General features: G+C 40.7%; 1 protein-coding gene across 6 annotated transcripts in view; it reads left to right on the top strand.

The window, feature by feature from the left end:
* Positions 1-2,779: 2,779 nt before the first annotated feature.
* The window catches only part of LOC141744233 (uncharacterized), a 68,730-nt gene continuing 51,930 nt past the window's right edge, over positions 2,780-19,579 (top strand). For all 6 annotated transcript variants that reach the window (XR_012587368.1, XR_012587369.1, XM_074589726.1 and 3 more), the window contains exons 1-8: positions 2,780-2,996; positions 3,325-3,425; positions 3,805-3,874; positions 4,764-4,894; positions 6,596-6,684; positions 9,728-9,827; positions 12,050-12,093; positions 13,285-13,362. Coding sequence is in view for 4 of the 6 variants with exons in the window: in XM_074589726.1 (XP_074445827.1) it covers positions 2,831-2,996; positions 3,325-3,425; positions 3,805-3,874; positions 4,764-4,894; positions 6,596-6,684; positions 9,728-9,827; positions 12,050-12,093; positions 13,285-13,362 (779 nt within the window). In the remaining 2 variants the exon portion in view is untranslated. The remainder of the gene's footprint in view (positions 2,997-3,324; positions 3,426-3,804; positions 3,875-4,763; positions 4,895-6,595; positions 6,685-9,727; positions 9,828-12,049; positions 12,094-13,284; positions 13,363-19,579) is intronic.

The raw sequence follows: 19,579 nt of genomic DNA on the forward strand, positions 1-19,579 counted from the left end.
AGAATAAAGCACCTTCTAGCTTCCAAGACTGTTCCACCAATGTAGACACGTGCATGTGAATATTAGTATCTTCATATGGATAAAATGCATTTGTTCATCTGGGGTGAAATGCATATATTTGCATAGCGCAGATGGCCCAGGGGATGCTGGCAGGAGTAGATGACACTTCTGCATGCGAGGCGGGTGCGGACGGTGGTGAAACACAGCCATCTACCGGCCTCTCGTTCGCTTTGTTTGAGCAGCCGTGTCTTCTCACCTCCAGAAATTCACTTTTGCAGCATGAAATCTTGGCCTGACACATTTCAGCAGGAGTTTTACTTACATTAATGGGTTATAAATGATTATGTTTGTTAGTGATTGGCATTTATTTTGGATATGCTTAAGCACAGAAGTGAGTGAGGACTACAGGACATTGATTATGGAGTCACAGCCAAGGTAAGTTGCATTTGAATTTCAGCACAGGATTTGAGCCCATTGCAAGACTTGTCGATGTTTCCTGCTACGTTACAGGATGTTGGAATCTTACTGTAATGTATTCCATACTGAAACGCACATGGAAGACACTTTAAAATTTAGCTACAGAAAGCATTTGTCTTTATGCCTATACCAATAGCTGTGTAATTTGCACCAGGCAGTGCTCTTTCTAGTTCTTGCTTCAAAGTTTACTTTAAGGAGCTACAATAAATACACGTTGCTATAGTTAGGACAAAGCTATCTGGAGTCAGCTGTGTATACGTTACGCATTTTTTTTTTCCCCCACTGTGATTATTTGGATGTTTACTAGTTTATAGGGACCCAAAACCCGCAAGCTTTCAACATAATTAAATAACTTAACAATCAAGGTTAGGTCCTCTCTATGTGTAGGGAACCAACTTTTCTTTCTCTGTGACCTCCTTGGTTCTGCCTGTTTAATAACTTAGTACAGTAATTGCTTATAATTTCTTAGGCACTTGGAAGGTTAGAAGATGGTGCTTTATGGCCTTTTTGAAATAGGAAAACGTTGCACCTCCCTACGTAAAGAACCAAATTCTAAGATCACGGCATGACTATTTTCTATCTTCTCTCAACTATATCATTTCTAACTGCAATCAGAAATCAGTCTAATTGGACACTTTATTAACAATTTTCAAAAGTACTTTTTAAAATATTTTCAACATGGCTACTTTTTACATCAGTAAAACCACCTCTCATCATCATATACTTAGCATCGTCAGTATCACACATAATGTTGTATTTTTTCAGCGTTCCTGCAAAGACCCCAAATTTTATAAATGTTTCACTTGCAAGAGATTATTCAAAACCACCTAGAATCAAAGCATATGTGTAAAGGCAGATCTAGCTGTTATTGCATCAGGTCAGCATGCAGTTCTCTGATTCAGTCACAGTCCTTGTCACATCAGATGAATGATGTGGATTTTCTCTAGCTGAGGAGTCACCTCCGAAGTCACCACCTGAAGCACCTCTACACGATCAGCCCTCTGTGGAGACATTCAGTGACAGCCCTCTGGTTCAGACCTCAGGGCTGGGAAATCATTCCTCTGTGCATACCAGGGAATTTGCTGGTTTGGTGACATTCATCTTATGTCCACCGACATTCACTCTGGGACCTGAGAAACCCTTCCTGTCAAAACTGAGACACCTAGTCCCACAAAAAGCCTTATTTTTTAATAAACACATTTTTTATTTAAGGAAGGAGGAAAAGCTTTCTTATAAATTTCATAACCAGACTATCTGATATGCGGAAAAGGACCTCGGGGTGTTGGTTGTCAGCCGGCTGAATATGAGCCAGCAGTGTGCCCAGGTGGCCAAGGTGGTCAGTAGCATCCTGGCTTGTATCCGAAATGGTATGGCCAGCAGGACTAGGGCAGTGATCGTCCCCCTGTACTCTGCACTGGTGAGGCCCCACCTTGAGTACTGTGTCCAGTTTTGGGCCCCTCACCACAAAAAAGACATTAAGGTGCTGGAGCGGGTCCTGAGAAGGGCAACGAAGCTGATAAGGGATCTGGAGAACAAGTTTTATGAGGAATAGCTGAGAGAGCTGGCATTGTTTAGCCTGAAGAAAAGTTGGCTGAGGGGAGACCATACTGCTCTCTACAGCTACCTGAAAGGAGGGTGTAGAAAGGTGGGGGCCGGTCTCTTCTCCCAAGTAACAGGCGATAGGACAAGAGGAAACAGCCTCAAGTTGTGCTAGGGGTGGTTTACACTGGGTATTAGGAAAAAATTCTTCACAGAAAGTTACCAAGCACTGGAACAGGTTGCCCAGGGAAGTGGTTGAGTCACCATCCCTGGGGGTATTCAAAAGACGTATGGTGCTTAGGGACATGGTTTAGTGGTGGAGTTGGCAGTGTTAGGTAGATGGTTGGACTTGATGATCTTAAAGGTCTTTTCTAACCTAAATGATTCTATGATTTCGACACTACCGAAACTCTGAACGGGGTCACAAGGTTTCAGGTTAACCCCCGACCCCACGCCTGGTGTTTCAGTCCGTGCCCTTGCCACCCCTGCAGCACCGCAGGGGTGCGGCGGCACCTGGCGCCGACCCCTGCCCGGCGTGGGCCAGAACCAAACCAGACGCCCCGTTCAGGCCCGTTCCGGCGCGCAGCCACCACAGCCCTTCAGCCGCCTTCAATGTTGAAAGGAGCGCGCCAGCCGGGCCTCCCGGAGCTCCTGCCATGTCTCCCAGCGAACCCGGGGTTCATACACTCCGCTTCCGCAGGCGCCCAGCAAGCTGTTCGGCCGCTGTCGCGGGGCGGGCCAGGGCGGGCCGCGGGGCGGGCGCGGGCCGGGGCCTCAGCTGGGGGCGTCGCCCAGGAGCCCGCCTGCCGCCACCATGAGCTGCGCCGCGCTGCTGGGGCTCCGGGGACCGCGGCTGCTGGGGGCCGCTGCCTGCCCGCCCCGCTGGAGCAGGCGGCTCAGTGCCGGCTGCGAGCCGCCGGCGGGTGCCGCGGTGCGCATCGGCTGCGCCTCGGGCTTCTGGGGGGACACGGCGGCCGCAGGTAGGCGGCGGCGACTGCCCGCGGGGAGGCTCGGCCGGGCGGCGGGAGTGGTCGCTGGGGCACCGAGGGCTGGCGAGGCCGCCGGGCGGGGGGGCGTCCGGGCGGCGGCTGCAGCGTCGCAAACAGCCCCGTTGCGTAAGCGGCCGGGCCGGGGCTGCTGCCGCCGCACGCCCGGGCGCGGCGGGGCGGGCCGCCCGCAAGGCCGTCAGCGAGGGCAGGGGCGGGACGGCCCGGCGGGCCTCAGCCCGGCACCGCGGGCGGGACAGGACGGGCCGGGGCGGGCGCGGACGGCGCGGTGCTAACGGCGGGTTCTCCCCTGCCCCGCCAGTGCCGCAGCTGCTGTACGGAGGGAAGCTGGATTTCCTCGTCTTCGATTATCTCTCCGAGATCACCATGTCGCTGCTGACGGCCGCCAAAGCCCGGTCTCCCGTGAGTAGCCGCTGCCCGGCCGCGGCGCGGCCGGTTTGGCTGAGGCGAGGGGGCCCGGCTGGGTGGGGTGCAGCCCCGCCGGGAGGCGGGTGGGCTCCGGTCCCTCCCCGGCTCTCGTCGGGCACAAATCACCCTCCCAGTCTGTTTTAAGACATGTCAGGTTATGGGGACACGTTTGCTTTTGTACACTTCTTACTTGCATGTATTTATTTATTTTCACATACTCAGTTTCATCTTATAAAAGCGTTCACATCCTTTTCTGTGTCCAGACATTTTGGGAGCTGGTTGTTCTTCCCTGTTTTTTCCTTTCCCTTAACCAAGAAAAGGGATTGGGTTGACTTGACTGTAACAAACAGCTTACAGCTTTTCATTTTTTCAGGTTTTAGGTTACACTCCAGATTTTGTTTCCACTGCCATGGCTCCTTATATAAAAGATATTCACAGGAAAGGTATGCCGCTCTTTGTGTGAGTTTGCATCTTAATTAAGTTCACTTATCTAAGTTTTGTATGGCTTTTGTTGCTATAAACATCTGGTTTTTACCCAAGCATTTTGCTGTCCTCTAGCAATAATATTTTAAACATCAGCAAAAATCACATTGTAATAGATGCAAAGTGCAGGTCTGGTGACATTTAGATTGGGTAACTTGAAATGTTTGCTATAATTACAAATATATACATAGATATCCATGTATATCTTACTGTAGCTTTAATTTGTGAATGGAAGCTTGCTTTACAGACCTTTATTGAAACGTGAGATATAGACGGTTTCAATGCAATCTAAAAGTTTTTGAACATTGCCATATAGTTCTAGAGTATCACTTACTTTCTGATCACTTTTTTTCCTGTTTACATTAGTACAGTGTCACAGTTTTCTGAGCTTGAGAGGAGAAGGGGAATTACTTCTAAGTACCCAATACCTTGTTAACACCGTCTGGAATTTATAGACATAGGTGCATGTTTCTGCTAAAATGCAGTTGTTTGGAGAGCGTGGATGCTTGAATGACTGGTGTCAAATACTATTTCTGTAGGAGTTGTTTTAATACTGTCTGCCTGCCTCTTCATGTATGTCTTTTTGGTCACTTTTCTCTTTCCATGCATAAAGGAAAGATAAAAAGTTTCTATAACAATTACTTTTCCATAAATGATTTTGCATTGGCTTATTCTGATCCTTTCACAGATTAAATGGGGTTCATCTTTTAATGTGTTTTTAGTAGTTTACTTGATAGGATGTCTGACACCTTGCAAAGATGCTACCTTGCTTGCATTTCAGCATGCTTTAAGTTTTTAAAATACAAGTGACTGTTGACACTGCTGAACTTAATTTGTCTTTTTGTTTAGGTGTCCGTGTCATCAGCAATGCTGGTGGAATTAATCCACTTGCTTGTGCAGCTGCCCTTCAGGAGGTGGCAAAGAAAGCAGATGTTGATTTGAAAATAGCTGTTGTTGCTGGGGATGACCTAATGAGTGAGGTATTTTATTTTGTCTTAAGGTTTAGTAACACTGTGGAAATTATTTTAGTCCTATATAGCATGAAGGTGGCATTTACTGTCATATAGGAACTTACTTTGTGTATCTTTATGCACTAGCCTGTAGCTAGTTAAAAGCACCAAAGAAGTGCTTCATTTTCTTCATTCTTTTTATGCATAAAAACAATTCTTGGCACATCTTTGTTTGGTGTGTGATGGGGGTGAATTTTATAAGACTGTGGATCCGCTGTTTATCTTTTTGAAGCAAACTGTGAATCTGATATAAGGTATGCTTGCTTGTCAGGACAAGCCAGGATGTGCTGTTACTTATTTTTTCTGTCTAAATTAAATAATCTTGAATGTTAAATCTCTTAAATTTAAACGTGGTGTAGTTACCATGTGTTCAAATGTTCATCCCTTCTATCTGTTTTTAGTAGTTTAAAGGCATTTCCTGTTGTTATTTTGTTTACAGGTAGCTGCTGTTCTGTTTTTAAGTGATTAGTTTATAGCCAGTAAGGTAATGTTAAGTGAGAGGATTGAAGTTTTAATGTTTCTGAAAAACCCTTGAAATCCGTAGATTAAATGTATGGCTCTTTTTGATTTAAAGGATGACAGTTTATGTATGAAGTCTGGTTGCACAAAAAGCATTGGCCATACCTGAAAAGATACTGTGAAAACAGTTTATACATTGATAGTGGTTAAAGGCGGATAGGTTTGCACAGTGGTTAAATCTCTGCCTGTAACTTGGAAAATTATTTATCTGAATAGGCTCTGTTATTCCTTGCATGTCATTGAATGTGGAAGATGGTCAAGTAAGATTCTTTATTTCCAAATTACATGCAGTGCTTTGACTTCCTTTCAAGAAACTTCTGCTCTACTGAAATTACTTTATCATCAGTGGTCCAGAATTTCATTACTGGTATGACAGTGAAATGGTCGTTATTTGAGTTTGGCATGGACGTTTCTGATCTGAAAAGAATTATTTTCTATGCTAGTGTCGGTACGTAACTTGCAGGAGCGAAAAAGAGAAAGCTTTTATTGCCTACAGACAACTTTTGCTGTAGATACCAAACATCATAAGTAAAGCTAGGAAATGTTGTTTGTGGTTTGGAGGATTTCAGTCCTTAACATGGAATACCAAATTAATCAAAGTGGAAGGTTTTTGCCACACTATAGATCCCTCCCCCTGTAACTAGCATTAGACATTGAGTCTATGCCCCTGGGTCCACTGGTTTCCCAAGCTGGCTACTGCATGGTCAAAAACACCTGTCCTCCTACCTCTCTGGAAACACAATGTATTGTAAATATTACCTGGAGCTGCAGAATTAGCCTTGATTTCTGGCCACACCACAATTGCTGTTATGGCAGACACATTTCTGTTTGCAGGGTTTGATTTATTCAGTCCTACAGCAATTAAATACCGTTTAAAAGCCTAGAAATATACTAGTTCATGGTAGTGGATCATCTGTGAATGAACTAGCATTCTTCAAAGACTGACTTACTCTTCTGTGTGCTGGAAAACTATGGTTAAAAGTGTGTCTAGGGCTTTTAGCCATTCAACTGATTTGTATTGTTGCTAATTTTAATGATTATACTTTGCTTAGAGTTGCTATGAGGTGGATCTGTTGTCTGATACTAATAAAAGGCTTACACTAGATACTAGAAAATACTCAAAGTTTTGATGTTTTGTTTGTTTTCCAACAGAAAGAGAACCTGAAAGGAGCTGGTATCACTGATTTAGAGAGTGGCAAACAATTTCCAGAGAGCATTCATAGCATGAATGTGTATCTTGGGTGAGTTATTTTAATAAGTTGGTTTTGTTATGGAAAAATAACTTGAACACATTGACTACATGAGCTTGTTTTATTTTGCAAGTAAAACCACCCAGTATGTGAGGTTCACCTTTGCATTATTCAGGCAACCAGAAAAAAAAGTTTATAACTTGTAAATAAACTTTTAATTTAGAACCTTGCCAGTTGCAACTCCTTAGCATTACATCTTTTGTGAATCCTCAGGTTTTAGTTCAAGCCAAAATAGTTTTAGTTTAATTATAACAATTGCAAAAATCCTTTTTTATGTGCAGAATATCCCGTCACTGCATGGAGCAGTTGTTTAGGATGTTGTCACTAGAGAAGTGCAACTGAGGAATTAGGGTACTGGGACATGCTCTGAGTACTGTAGGAGGTTCTATTAGGCTATGCTGAGTTATGTGTCAGGCTTTGTACCTTTGAAGTTTTGGAAGCTGGGTTTCCAGGACGAATCACTACTTTGAAAGATCTCCCTTGCCTCCTTTATGATCCTGAAGGCCTCCCATAAATCTCTAAATGCAGGTGTTCTAGCTGCCTGTTTGTGAACAGTTTCATTTTCATTGTCACCATCAGCCTCTTCAGATGAATCAATATCAATCAGGTCTATCAAAGGGGAAGGACTGAGACGCGGGACAATGGTCAGATCTTCCCAAAAGCCAGCATCTCTTCCAGTTGGTGATCCTGTTTTTGCTTTTCTGTCCTCCATGTTATATATATCATCCCGTCCTGAATTTCTGTTCAATGTTCTTCTAAAGTCTGTGCACACAGTCCACCCTCTTTTACATTAAAGTTTATGGGAAAACTGCTTTTATCTCTCTTTTACCATTATCATTGCCCTTTCCAAAAATGCATCACTGGCAGATAGCAGAAAACGGCTGTACCTAACACAGCATGTATTTTTCTCTGTAAAATAAGAACCTTTTAATAGAAGAGTCTTTTTTTTTAATTCATCTTTGGTGTTTTCTGTTGTTGCTGGGTTTTCTGTTTGTTAAACTTTGACTTGCAACATCTGCAGATGTGAATAACTGTAAATGAGATCTACGAAATAACGTTTAAGCTTTGTAATTGTCAGACAGTGTTCATTCCATTTCTGGTGATTCATGATTTATTCATGAATTCAAAAAGCAATGCAAATCAAAACAGAGAGGACAAAAGCAGGCTAGTATGAGGATGAGGCATTTTAAAAATCTGTTACGTAGAATGGTTTAGGTTGGAAGGGACCTTACAGACCCTCTAATTCCAACCCCTCTGCCACAGGCAGGGACACCTCCCACTACACTAAGTCGCTCAAAGCCCCATTCAGCCTGGTCTTGAACACTTCCAGGGATGGGGCATCCACGACTTCTCTGTGAAACCTGTTCCAGTGTCTCACCACCCTCATAGTGAAAAATGTCTTCCTGATACCTAATCTAAATTTACTGTCTTCTAGTTTGAAGCCATTACTCCTCATTCTATCACTACATGCTCTTGTACAAAGTACCTTTCCAGCTTTCTTTTATGCCCCTTTCAGATTACCTCTTGTCTCTGCTTCATTAACAGATGCTATAACAGTGGACTCTTGCTCTTGGTTCTCTAATAAAAGCAGTATTTCTTTATGAGCCCCTTAATCTCGGTTGCGTTGAAATGTAAAGCTATTGCCAGCCTCTTAAATTAGTCATTTCATAAGTTACATTTTTCTTTGACAGCATCAGCAGTGGGGACTTATTTGTAAAGCAGATGATAAATTTATATATGCCTGTAAAACAAGTCAGCATCAGAGTGTGTTGGGTAAAATCTGTAAGTCCTGTAGATAGGTGACTTCTAATTCGCTAAATCTGATGATGTTTACAGTTTGATTCTTGACTCAAGTGTGTAAACTCCATCTGAAAAATTTGCATTGGGATATCAATCCTGAAGTGTTTCTTCTGTCCCTCCTGATTTGGGCCATTAGGAGTTCTGTGGAGCGAGTTCATGTGCGTTTTTAACAATAAGAGCCAAGTGGCTTTATTTGCTGCTTTTGAAAGGTAGTTACACAGTTTTTCTGGCAGTATCCTATATGGATGTATGCAGAAACCCCACTTGTGCTTTTTACCTGTGACTGTTACTTAACGCCACAACTAGAGGTGTAAATTGTTTCTGTATGGTGTATATTTGCTTATTGTTGTAGGTAGTATCATTTGGCTCATGTAGCATTGGGAAACAAAAATACATACTTACGTTTTATGTTTACATCACTAGGAAAACTTCTGTGTCTTCTAACTTATCTCTTGACAAAAAGAGGGCTAAGTCTATAGAAACTGTAGACAAACACTGCTCTTGGTTTTGTTCTTCAAGATTCGCGGTTTATGTGGTTTGTGTTTTCAAGCTGCCTGTTTCATGAAGACTAGAAGGATCCAGCACATAACGCATGTTTAGAAGCCAGGAGTCATGTGCTGTGGTCAAAGCTTGCTTACTAAAGTGTATAAACTCAAGCCGTTCATCTGGGTGAATACTTTCAAGCCTGACTACTTTTGACTGGGACAACTCTTAACTGATCAATCTGGAAAATCTGTTGGCTGAGTTTCTTTGGAAAGAATAACTGCACAATGCTGTTCTTCAAGTTAGTTGATATTGCAAGTTCTAAAAACACTTAAGGAAACTGACCTGAAAGGTTTAAAATTGGAAGGCAAAATTACCAAGCTTTCTCTGTGAAGAATATTGGTCTTTATACACTCATCTACCAATGAAATGAGTAATGAATCTCTGAAAAACACTATTTTCTGTTACTGGTAATAGAGGTGACACTCTGTGCACTATATTCAAGACACTTGTCTCGATGCTTGTAGAAACTGTTTCAATTATGTCATTTAGATATCTGAATTTGATAGGGTGTTCTGAGGATTGCTTTTAAAAATATTGTTGTACATACAAAATGACAAATTGGTTGTTAAAAATGATCTTATTGATTTCCTACAGGATTTTAAAGTGATTTCTATCCTTTGTGTGACAGGGAACTGATTTTTTTTTTTTTAATGTAAAAAATGTTACTGTTGTTTTTTGTCATCTTTAGTGCAAGACCAATAAGCAGAGCTCTGGACCTTGGAGCCGATATTGTTGTGACAGGTAGATGCGTTGACAGTGGGATTGTATTAGGACCACTCATTCATTCTGTAAGTACAAGTTAATTCCCATGTGATAATGAACATATGTGAATGAATATTCAGCAGTCATTTTCAGACAATTTTTGTTCCTGATGAAAATATAGATGCCCAATTAAAAATAATGAGCACCTTAATTTTTTTTTTTCCTTACATGCCTGGAAAGTTGCTAGCTTTCGTTTCTGCTAAACTTATAGCAGAGTTATTTATGAACATGTGTATCATGAAGTGGAAAGCACTTCGGTGAAGTTAAGGAAGTCTTAGCATGTTTCACCAGTATTTCACTCTTGCTGTCCACACCACCACCCCCCCGCCTTGAAAATTTGGTGTGCAAGGTTAAGAGGTATATTTTTCTTTACCACAAGGTGGCGATCGTAGAGCTCACTTTGGGTTTACGGGGGGACAGGCACATGAGGTGGTCTAAAACACTGGTCTTTTTCAATGGGTAAGCAGTTTTATTTTAAGTAGTTGAGTTTCAACGCAACATTTCTTAAATTCTTCGAATTTCAACAAACTATACAAGCACGATATGTGGTTTTCTGAAGTATTTTGAATAGTTTGTGCATTTTTGTGAATGACCACACAATGTGAAGTACAGAAGCTTTCTTTTGGTGCATATTTACAAAAAAATAAAATATGATGGTATATGTTAGTGTCTAGTTACAAATATCCTTTCTAAAACTTCATACTCTTCTGACTTCATGCATGTCAAACATTGCTTGATTAATGACACTGAGAGGAGTGGTGCGGTTGACACACCTGAGGGACAGGATGCCATCCAGAGGGACCTCATGAGGTTCAACAAGGCCAGCTGTGGAGTCCTGCACCTGGGTTGGGGCAACTCCTGGTACCAGTACAGGCTGGGGGATGAAGGGATTGAGAGTAGCCCTGACGAGAAGGACTTGGAGGTACTGGTGCATGAAAAAGCTGGACATGAGCTGACAGTGTGCACTTACAGCCCAGAAGGCCAACCATATCCTGGACTGCATCAAAAGAAGTGTGGCCAGCAGGTCAAGGGAGGTGATTCTGCCCCTCTGCTCTGCTGTGGTGAGACCCCACCTGCAGTACTGTGTCCGGCTCTGAAACCCTTGTCGCCAGAAAAACACAGACCTCTTGGAGCTGGTCCAGAGGAAGACCACAAAAATGATCAGAGGGCTGGAACACCTCTCCTATGAGGACAGGCTGAGAAGGTTGGGGTTATTTAGCTTGGAGAAAGAGAAGGCTCCGGGGAGATCTTATTGTGGCCCTGCAGTACTTAAAGGGGGCCTATAGAAGACAAACTTTAGCGGGGCCTGTTGTGATAGGACAAGGGGTAATGGTTTGAAACTAAAAGAGGCTAGATCTAGACTAGATATAAGGAAGAAATTCTTTACTGTGAGGGTGGTGAAACACTGGCACAGGTTGGCCAGGGAGGTGGTAGATGGCTCATCCACAGAAGCATTCCAGGCAGGTTGGATGGGGCTCTGAGCAACCTGATCTAGTTGAAGATGTCCATGATCATTGCGGAGTGGTTGGACTAGATGACCTTTAAAGGTCCCTTCCAACCCAAACTGTTCTATGATTCTAATCTAGAATTAAACTTTCCCATTTATAATTGTCATTATGACTCATTAGTTTATTTCTAGCTGTTTACATTCTTAAAATAGCTGTCAGTGTGTATTATCTATTCCAGAGAAGCCTCCTTATCTAATGTATTGAAAGGTTTTTAGGGAGAGTTCTAAATAAGAAACAATGAATAAATTGCTTGCACTGTGTTGAACTTGGGAAAAATAATTTCTAGTTAAACGGAAGACATACTTCCAGTTTTTAAGGATGACTGGTAGTACTCCAGGAACTGATGATTTTCAAAGTTGAAAAAACATAGTGGTTCGTTTACATGACATAAAATAGGTGTTGGACTTTTAAACCTCTGTGTTATGCAATTTTTGAATAAGACAAATATTGCACTTCCCTTTTTTTTTAAAGAGGGTGTGACTTTGAGAATATGTATTTGTTTGGGTCTATTAATACGAAGAAAAAGGAAATGCAGCAGAGTTGTTTTTTTTTTTTTTTTTTACTAATTAACTGTATAGCTGCTCAAGTCCATGTACAACACCTACCTGTTCTTTAGATTGCTGCAGTTAAGTAAAAATATATCCAATGCATTGTTACTCAAAGCAGTGAACATACTATATGCAGTTTTCTGTACTGTATGAAACTTTTATATATGTAACATGTTTGTGTTTTTCTTCTAGTTTGGCTGGAATAGGGATGAATTTGACTTGCTAGCTGCAGGAAGGTAAATGATATGAGAAGAAATTGGTAAATTTCTGCTATCCTGACATTATGATATGAAATATAATTTTGTGATTTTGTGTATTACTATTGAAGTAATTTATTTGAATATTTTTGTTAGCTTTTGAGTTTTTTTAAGGCACATTTAATATTCTCATTTGGAATTGAATTTATAGACAGTTCATTCTGTAATCAACTTAAAGTAACAAAACGAGGAAGGGAGTGAAGGCTTTTATTTAGCAGCTTAACTTTCTCTTCTTGTCCATTTTGTGTCTATTTTGTCTCAAGAGATGAAATTTTATGGCCCAGACCAGTGACTCCCAGCTTTTTCTGTTTGGCCGTCACTGTTGATAGTTGAGATGGTAGCAGGTCTTATTCTCAAAGATGCACAGAAGGAGATTCAATGAGAGGTCAGCATACTTGTATGGTTTTGCAGCAGCTCAGTGTCAATGTTCTCATTTGCAAACCTAGTTGTAAATCCTAAAGTTAGGAATCTGATGCAGAAAGCATGGGGTAAAACTCTGTCACCTAATTTAACATTATGTGTTGCCTGACTGTGCTGAAGTCCATAAAAGTGAGTGACTACTTGGGTAACCCAAGTACACCTAGTAGTAATATGCTTGTACCTTCTGTTGCTTGAGAACAAATGTTTAGAGGAACTCCAGCTCCACTGAACTGGGCATGATAAAGAGACAAAGATTTTTTTCCGTAATTCTCTTGAGTGTTAATGGACTATCACAATCAAAGATTTGAAAATCATAATAATGATCATAATACATTCTGTCCTTCACATAGGAAGTGAGATCCTATAGCTCTTGATTTTAAAAATGGGCTTTGCATATTTAGTTACACACAATGCAAACTGCTAAGATACTGAATTTAGATCAGGACTTCTTGAAATGACCAATGAAACTCATTTTTTGGTGTCAAATAATCTTTCAGGTGTTCACTTTTTTCAGGAAATTAATTTGATTCTTGATGTAAAGGTTACTCCTTTCAACTCTTTTTATATTAATCTTTCAGAATCCCTTGTTATGTTTAACGCGTAGTTTATAAATGTATTAGATGCCTATGGAGGAAAAATAACATCTTCTGTTATTTAGCTTTACTTCCATTGTACTATTATATTTTAAAGCTTGATTTGTGAAGCTTGATTTTTACAGAATATTTAGTTATTTGAATGACGTTTTCGCAGCCTTGCAGGTCATCTCATTGAATGTGGTGCTCAATGTACAGGTGGAATATTCACGGATTGGCATGCAGTACCAGACTGGTAGGTAATTGTGACATCAGCATATATGTTTGTTGTGGACCAAATATAAAGTTTCCTACTATATCTGTGTTGTGAAAACTACTTCTACTTTATTCTTTTGGGGCAGGCAGTATGGGCCTTTAGATATTTTCTCACCTTAATGTTATTCTTATACAAGGTCTCTTCTCCCTGTTGCAGTTTTCCTTTCTGGTCAACTGGGGACTTTCTTTGTTAACTTAAGAAACAGATGATTTGAAAAAAATTTTAGCCCTTTGGTTGGTTTTTTTTTCCTATTAGATTATTTTTTCTGTTTTCTTTTTTTATCATCTGCTTTTGGGAAAGATTTGTTACTGGTTTTCATGTATGATTGTAATGGAAAAGACAGCATGCATATTTTGGATGCTGTTTCATCAGTCTTTACTTAGATCAGAGTTGCCTTCCCTTCAGTCACAAATGTTATATAATTTGCTTTGGGAGGGATGAATGTATGCCACAGTCCTCTCCTGCTGTATGACTGACCTCCACAAACGTGTTGAGCTGTTAGTCTTTTCAAAAAGTTACCTGTGTATCTTGTGTTCAGACCTACTGAATTAGACTTTCATGTAGGTAGGTCCTTCTGCCTGCTGAGGAAGGACTGATGTAGTCTGCTTTTGCCCAACTTGTTTTTAAGAGCAATTTAAAAGTAGTCAGGGAATACATTTTGCATAAGATGAGTGATTCTGGCTGCAGTTTATTCCTGTTTTCCTTAGGATGAGAGGGAGGATGTGCTGTGTCATGAGAAAGGCAGTGCTTCCTTTACGCGATGGAGGAAAGTGATGAAGAGTTGTGGGAGAGATATAGGAGAGAAGGGTGTCTTTCATGCTGGGTGTTCCTGCTCCCAAGTTGACCCTGTGAAGGAGGCCACTGGGGGCAGTGTGTAGTCCAGGTGGATGAACCAGCAAGACCCTGTGCCCTGCAATCTGAGAGCCGTTCTCCTGAGTTAGTTCCTGAGGGCTGCCGTGCTTTTTTGTCCTCCTTGTAGTGACTGTTTCTGATTCAGAGCGTGATCCTGAAAGAGGTATTCTGTTTTTCTGAGTTCCTGAACGCTGATGGTTTACAGGTCAAGGCACATATGGCATTGAAAGAAAGAGTGACAGGCATTTCTTTTCACCTATTAGGCAGCTAGTATCCCTGAACAAACTGCACTCGCTCTTCACTGTTGTCTTCAATGGGAAATCAAATGAAGATTTATAGTAATGAGATACTCTGTTCATTTTGGAAATTTATAACTGCTAATCTTATTCCTATTCTCATGTATCTCCTGATGGTTTTATTATGCTGTATCATGAAACTTCTTAAAATCTCCTGTAACTGTGACTCCAAAGGACCTTGCTTTATAAAAGAATGAAAGAAAAAAACAGAATACTGCTTTTCTTATTAAAAAGTTTGGTAGTTCTTTAAGGATTTTTCTGTGCAAAATGTCAGTCTGGCTTAAAATAAAAAGGGAAGTGTGAGTGTATTAAGATAAGAGCTACTGGAGTGGGAGTAGCTAATTTTACAGACATTGGATATGCATAGCTAATAGTCGTGTATGTGTAAAAATCATGTAACTGTGTCTAAAATCGCAGTTGTCTTTTGGCTTAGAGCTAACTCATGCTGACTTGAATTGCTACTAAAGAATATAGAAGAGTAGCATGCAATACTGCTCTGTTACCTTGTCCCCATCGATCTGCATGCATACTTCTGAACCATGTGTGATTGTATTTGTGCTAATGTAACAGTAATTTATTTACCTTCAAGTTAAGTCTACCTTCAAGTTAATCATGGTGCCTTAAAACTAGTGGGTTTGTTTGCAAATTCAGAAAGACTTAGGGATTTAATTGATGAAATTCTTGAAACAAAAGCATGTTACATATCAGCCTGTATGATAAACTCCTAAAACTAGTCAAAACCAAAATAATGTGTGACCTTTAATTTTATATTTGGAGAGGCAGAGTAGAAGACTGACTAAACTTGACTTGTGGTCCAGCACATCCATTTAGGATACCTGAGGAAGGGAAGAGGGGAGGAGATTTCTTGGAGAGCTTTGCTGCCTTCCTGCCCCATCCCCTTCTCCTCCCGATATATAGTTGTTTACTGTATTTAGGCCCAAATGCGTGAAGAGGAAATATTACGGAAGCTTTTGGGCTGCAGAAAAATGCATTTTCCATTTGATAGCTTAGTAGTAACCTGTTGACTCCTTAAGTTAAAGAAACTTGATGGCATGGGGTTTTTGTTATTTAGACAGTCTGAATCCATTTTTGATGCATGCATATAATGCATTGCATAATAAAGCACAATAATAATATGATAATTCATAGTTTCTGTTATGACAAAAACATGCAATACTTGCTGCCACCAACATTACTTATATTGCCAGTAGGTGAACAGAGCTCAGAGTGAGCTTGCAGAAGTTATTTGACTATTAATGATTTCTCTCTTATTTAGGAAAAGCTATGTTTTTAGCAGTCTCTTGAAAGTAACTGTGTCTAAGTTAGATCTCAGTACATCATGGTGTCTTTGATAGATAATGTTAAATCCAAACCAGCCCAACAAAGTCAGTAAATGTGGAGACGAAGAAGCCAAGTCAAATCATAGAATCTCTGTGTTTGTCGTTAAAGTGCCATCACGTAGGAATTTCTCACTGCCATGTGTGTGCTCATACAGCCAAGACCACTTACCGTTCAGCTCTGCAAACATTTACTGGACCTTTACACTAGAGGTTAAGAAAACCTTTCACACCATTTATGCTGTTCTCTGGTGACTAAACGCTAGAGGGCAACCTCCCTTTTCCTCACATGGGATTGCAGAGGGTCAGTTTGGTTATGATTAGACTCAGGTAATTTTTTTACTGTGTTTGGGTTTTGGTTTTTTTTTTTTTTCTCCCCAAGAACAGTAGTCTACGTTGCTCTTCTGTCTTTTGTTGCTGAAAAAGGTGTGAGTGTACTGCTAAGAAGAACTGATGGGTATGAGTTTTTCTAACTTAGAAACTAATAAAAGGAAGAATTTATCAAATTCTAGGCTTATAAGTCTTACCTGTCTATGTGCGTAAGCAAAAATAGTAAGTAAGAACATTTTAAGCTAAGTAAAGCCAGGCAAGTCAGAGCTCACATTCCATATCCTGTCTCTACATATTGAGGCATTGGATTGGACCCGCTTCATTCATCCAACATAGTTTTTTAGTTTTGTTTTGTGTTTTTTTTTTTTTTTTTTTTTAAATTCTTGAAAAGTTCAATGCAGACCACTTCTGGGAATTCAGTTCCACTGCAAAAGGGTCCTTTAAGTCTCAGGAATGTTCATTGGGGTATACTGTGGCCATTGAATGTTAGCTGTTAAAACCTACGCTATTCTTTCTTCTTCTTTGTTGCGTAAGTTTTTATTGTAAAACAAGTAAAATGCATGTTCCAACTCGTGACTCTCCAAGTTACTTTAGTTGATAGAAGCCAGACGTAGCTGATTTCTCTCTGCTGACCTAAGGCGCTGGGATTTCTTTAATTGTGCTGGGTTTCTTTCCTTAATGTATTTGACTTAAAGGCAGGAATCTTGAAGCTGTAAAGTTTTGTCCAGTTTTCATGAAAATGGGTAGGCAGGTAGAGGGGATAGATGCCGTGTACTTTTCCAGTGAGAGGAAGGCTGCTTGACTCGCCTCTTGTATGGATTCTCTGATGTTTGGCAGAGAAAATACAAGAAACCATTAGTTGACAGTTTATAGAAGACTAATGTGCATTCTTAAGTGACTGATTTTTAAGTAAATATTATCAAAACAGGCACTTATTCCTTTTCTGTCATTTGTGTAGTAATATATGACAGCAGGTGGTCAGAAGAAGTGATAATACATCACTGCTCCCTGTTTAATGTCCAGTGCAGAGCACTGAATAGAGAATTCATGCAATGTATCAAAATGCACTGTGATGCCAGAACTACATTGGTAATCAACAGCTCTGTATTTAATTTCATTTAACCCCAGACATTGCTATCTCTTACTTTTTTTTTAGTGTCAGTGGGTGATTAGTACATTGTTTTGTTTTGTTTTGAAATGCAGGAGAATAAACTAATGCTGATCAGTAGAGTAATCATTTTGAGGAGGTGATAGACACTGACATTTTGCCCTAAGCCAAGAGTGTGCAATGGTTGAGACTGCATAATCCTCTGGCCTGGGATGACCAAAAGGGTAAGTCAATAGTTGTAGTCTCTTAAGGGCTGGATCCAGATTGCTTAATTTGGGACTTGGAACAGAATCCAGCATGCGAGTCCCGGTCAGCAATGTGGAATGCCATTTTCTCTGTAGCACCATCTATTCCAGGCAGCTGAATACAGCTGATTGGCTTGAAATGGTCTAGGCATGAAAAATGTACATACAATGCGTACTCTGAAATGCCCTAGTCAAAGGAGATAAGTGATGCAATCAATAAATTTTGCCTAAATTAGAATTGCAGCAAAAGTTAGGAAACATGTTGGTACCTACCCGTAAAGAGATGTGTATACCTTACCCATAAGTTTGTGCTGATCTTGCCTGACTGTTAGCAGTTTTGAATTGGTTGTGAAAACGCTGATAGAAGTGGTAGCAGTTTCTACATTTTGCCTAATAGCGTTGCAGTTAAAATACAGGTCCAGGGAGTTGAGAAACTTGGCTTAGAGCTCTCCTTAGGGTGACATTCATTGGGTCACCTCCCAGGAAATTGCATTAGCTGCAAAGTTAAAAGTTCATGCCACAGTCTCTTTGGACCCTGGTTCACTTCTGTGTCACATGCATTGCTGTGGCGTTTTTGTTTTCTTTCTTGCAGCATCTTCGCCTGCAAGTAAATGTACTACACGGACTTTACTATCTTTGTTGCCAGTAATCTCAGCCTACACCAGTAGTGGTCAGAATGAGATACTTGAGAGTATGGCACCTCATGAGGAAAGAAATACCCATTTTTACCTCAGACAGTGTCTTTCTCCCTGAGCCAAACAGGACCCAGTACTGATCATGGATTTTACCTTTTTTTTTAAAATGCAAATGGTGTAAGATACGTGGCAAAACAAGAAGGAAGGCTACCTTCATAGCTACACTGAGGTTGAAAAGTGCATTGTCCTAGAGTAGGCAGGAGATCTCTGCCTAGACAATTACCGTTGTCACCTGTGACCTGTAAACTGTAACATTTTTGAGAGCCAAAACTGAAGAAAAAATGAGTATTTACATGGAAAAAATTAATTCAGGGGTAAGTTGTCAGGCAGAGAACTGACAGGAGACTCAGTTTCAGAGCCTGATTCCTATTAGAGTAGGGGACAGCAGTTGTGGGTGGTTAATGAAAGGGGTCTTCAGCAGCAAAACCAGTTTTGGAACTTTGTTACACCTGTGCTATAGTCAGTGAGGACCTGCTTTAACTGTTAACTCCTCACACAGCCCCAACTTGGAGGGGATTTCTGCGGTTTGATCTTAGCTTGGCTTTATTCAGTGCTCAGGTTTACTAATGCATGTAACTTATTTAATTGTTAAATACCAAACACACAAAACGAAACGAGCATTTTGGATAAAAGAATGGTAGATGTCATCTCCTTCCACAAACTGATGTATATTACCTCTGTATTTTAACTCTGTGTTAAAAGAACTGCTCAAAATGTTTTAAAAGTAGTACTTTCATATTTATCTCTAGTGTTGTATTTTATTAATTACACAATCATATAATTTAATTAGAACTTATTTTAGTAGTTTCCTTTCAGAATTGTTTACATTGGTTGATATTGCCCCATCATACTAGGATATTATATCACTAAACCGATGCAATTCTTCTATTATTGAAGGATGCCACTTGGTCATTGTGCCACTTTGGATGCCCTGACTGTAGTTGCTGTGGAATTCATAGTTCTGTGGTTTAACTCCCGTGCTACACTGTTCAAAATTACAACTTGGCTATGGGTTATGGCCAGCATAAAGTTGGCATGTTACAGAGTGGATGTTGTATGGTGTGTAGTCATTCAGCAAAACCTACTAGTGAATCAGGCAATGCGTTACTTTTTTCAGTGGAAGCGCTGATGAAGGTGATGGTGTGATCATAGTACCTGCGGTATGTGCTAGAGTACGCGATGCACGTAGCTGTTGCTGGTAGTGAGCTCTAATGCCAGGTTTAAGTATCTGTCGCTTGACTGAATCATGCCATAGAGGTGACTTATCCCAGCAGTATACAAAATATATTTTTCTCTCATGTTAATGTAGGTTCTTATTGGCATCTGCTACGAG

Source organism: Larus michahellis, chromosome 5 (assembly GCF_964199755.1).
Source record: "Larus michahellis chromosome 5, bLarMic1.1, whole genome shotgun sequence".
Lineage (NCBI taxonomy): Eukaryota > Metazoa > Chordata > Aves > Charadriiformes > Laridae > Larus > Larus michahellis.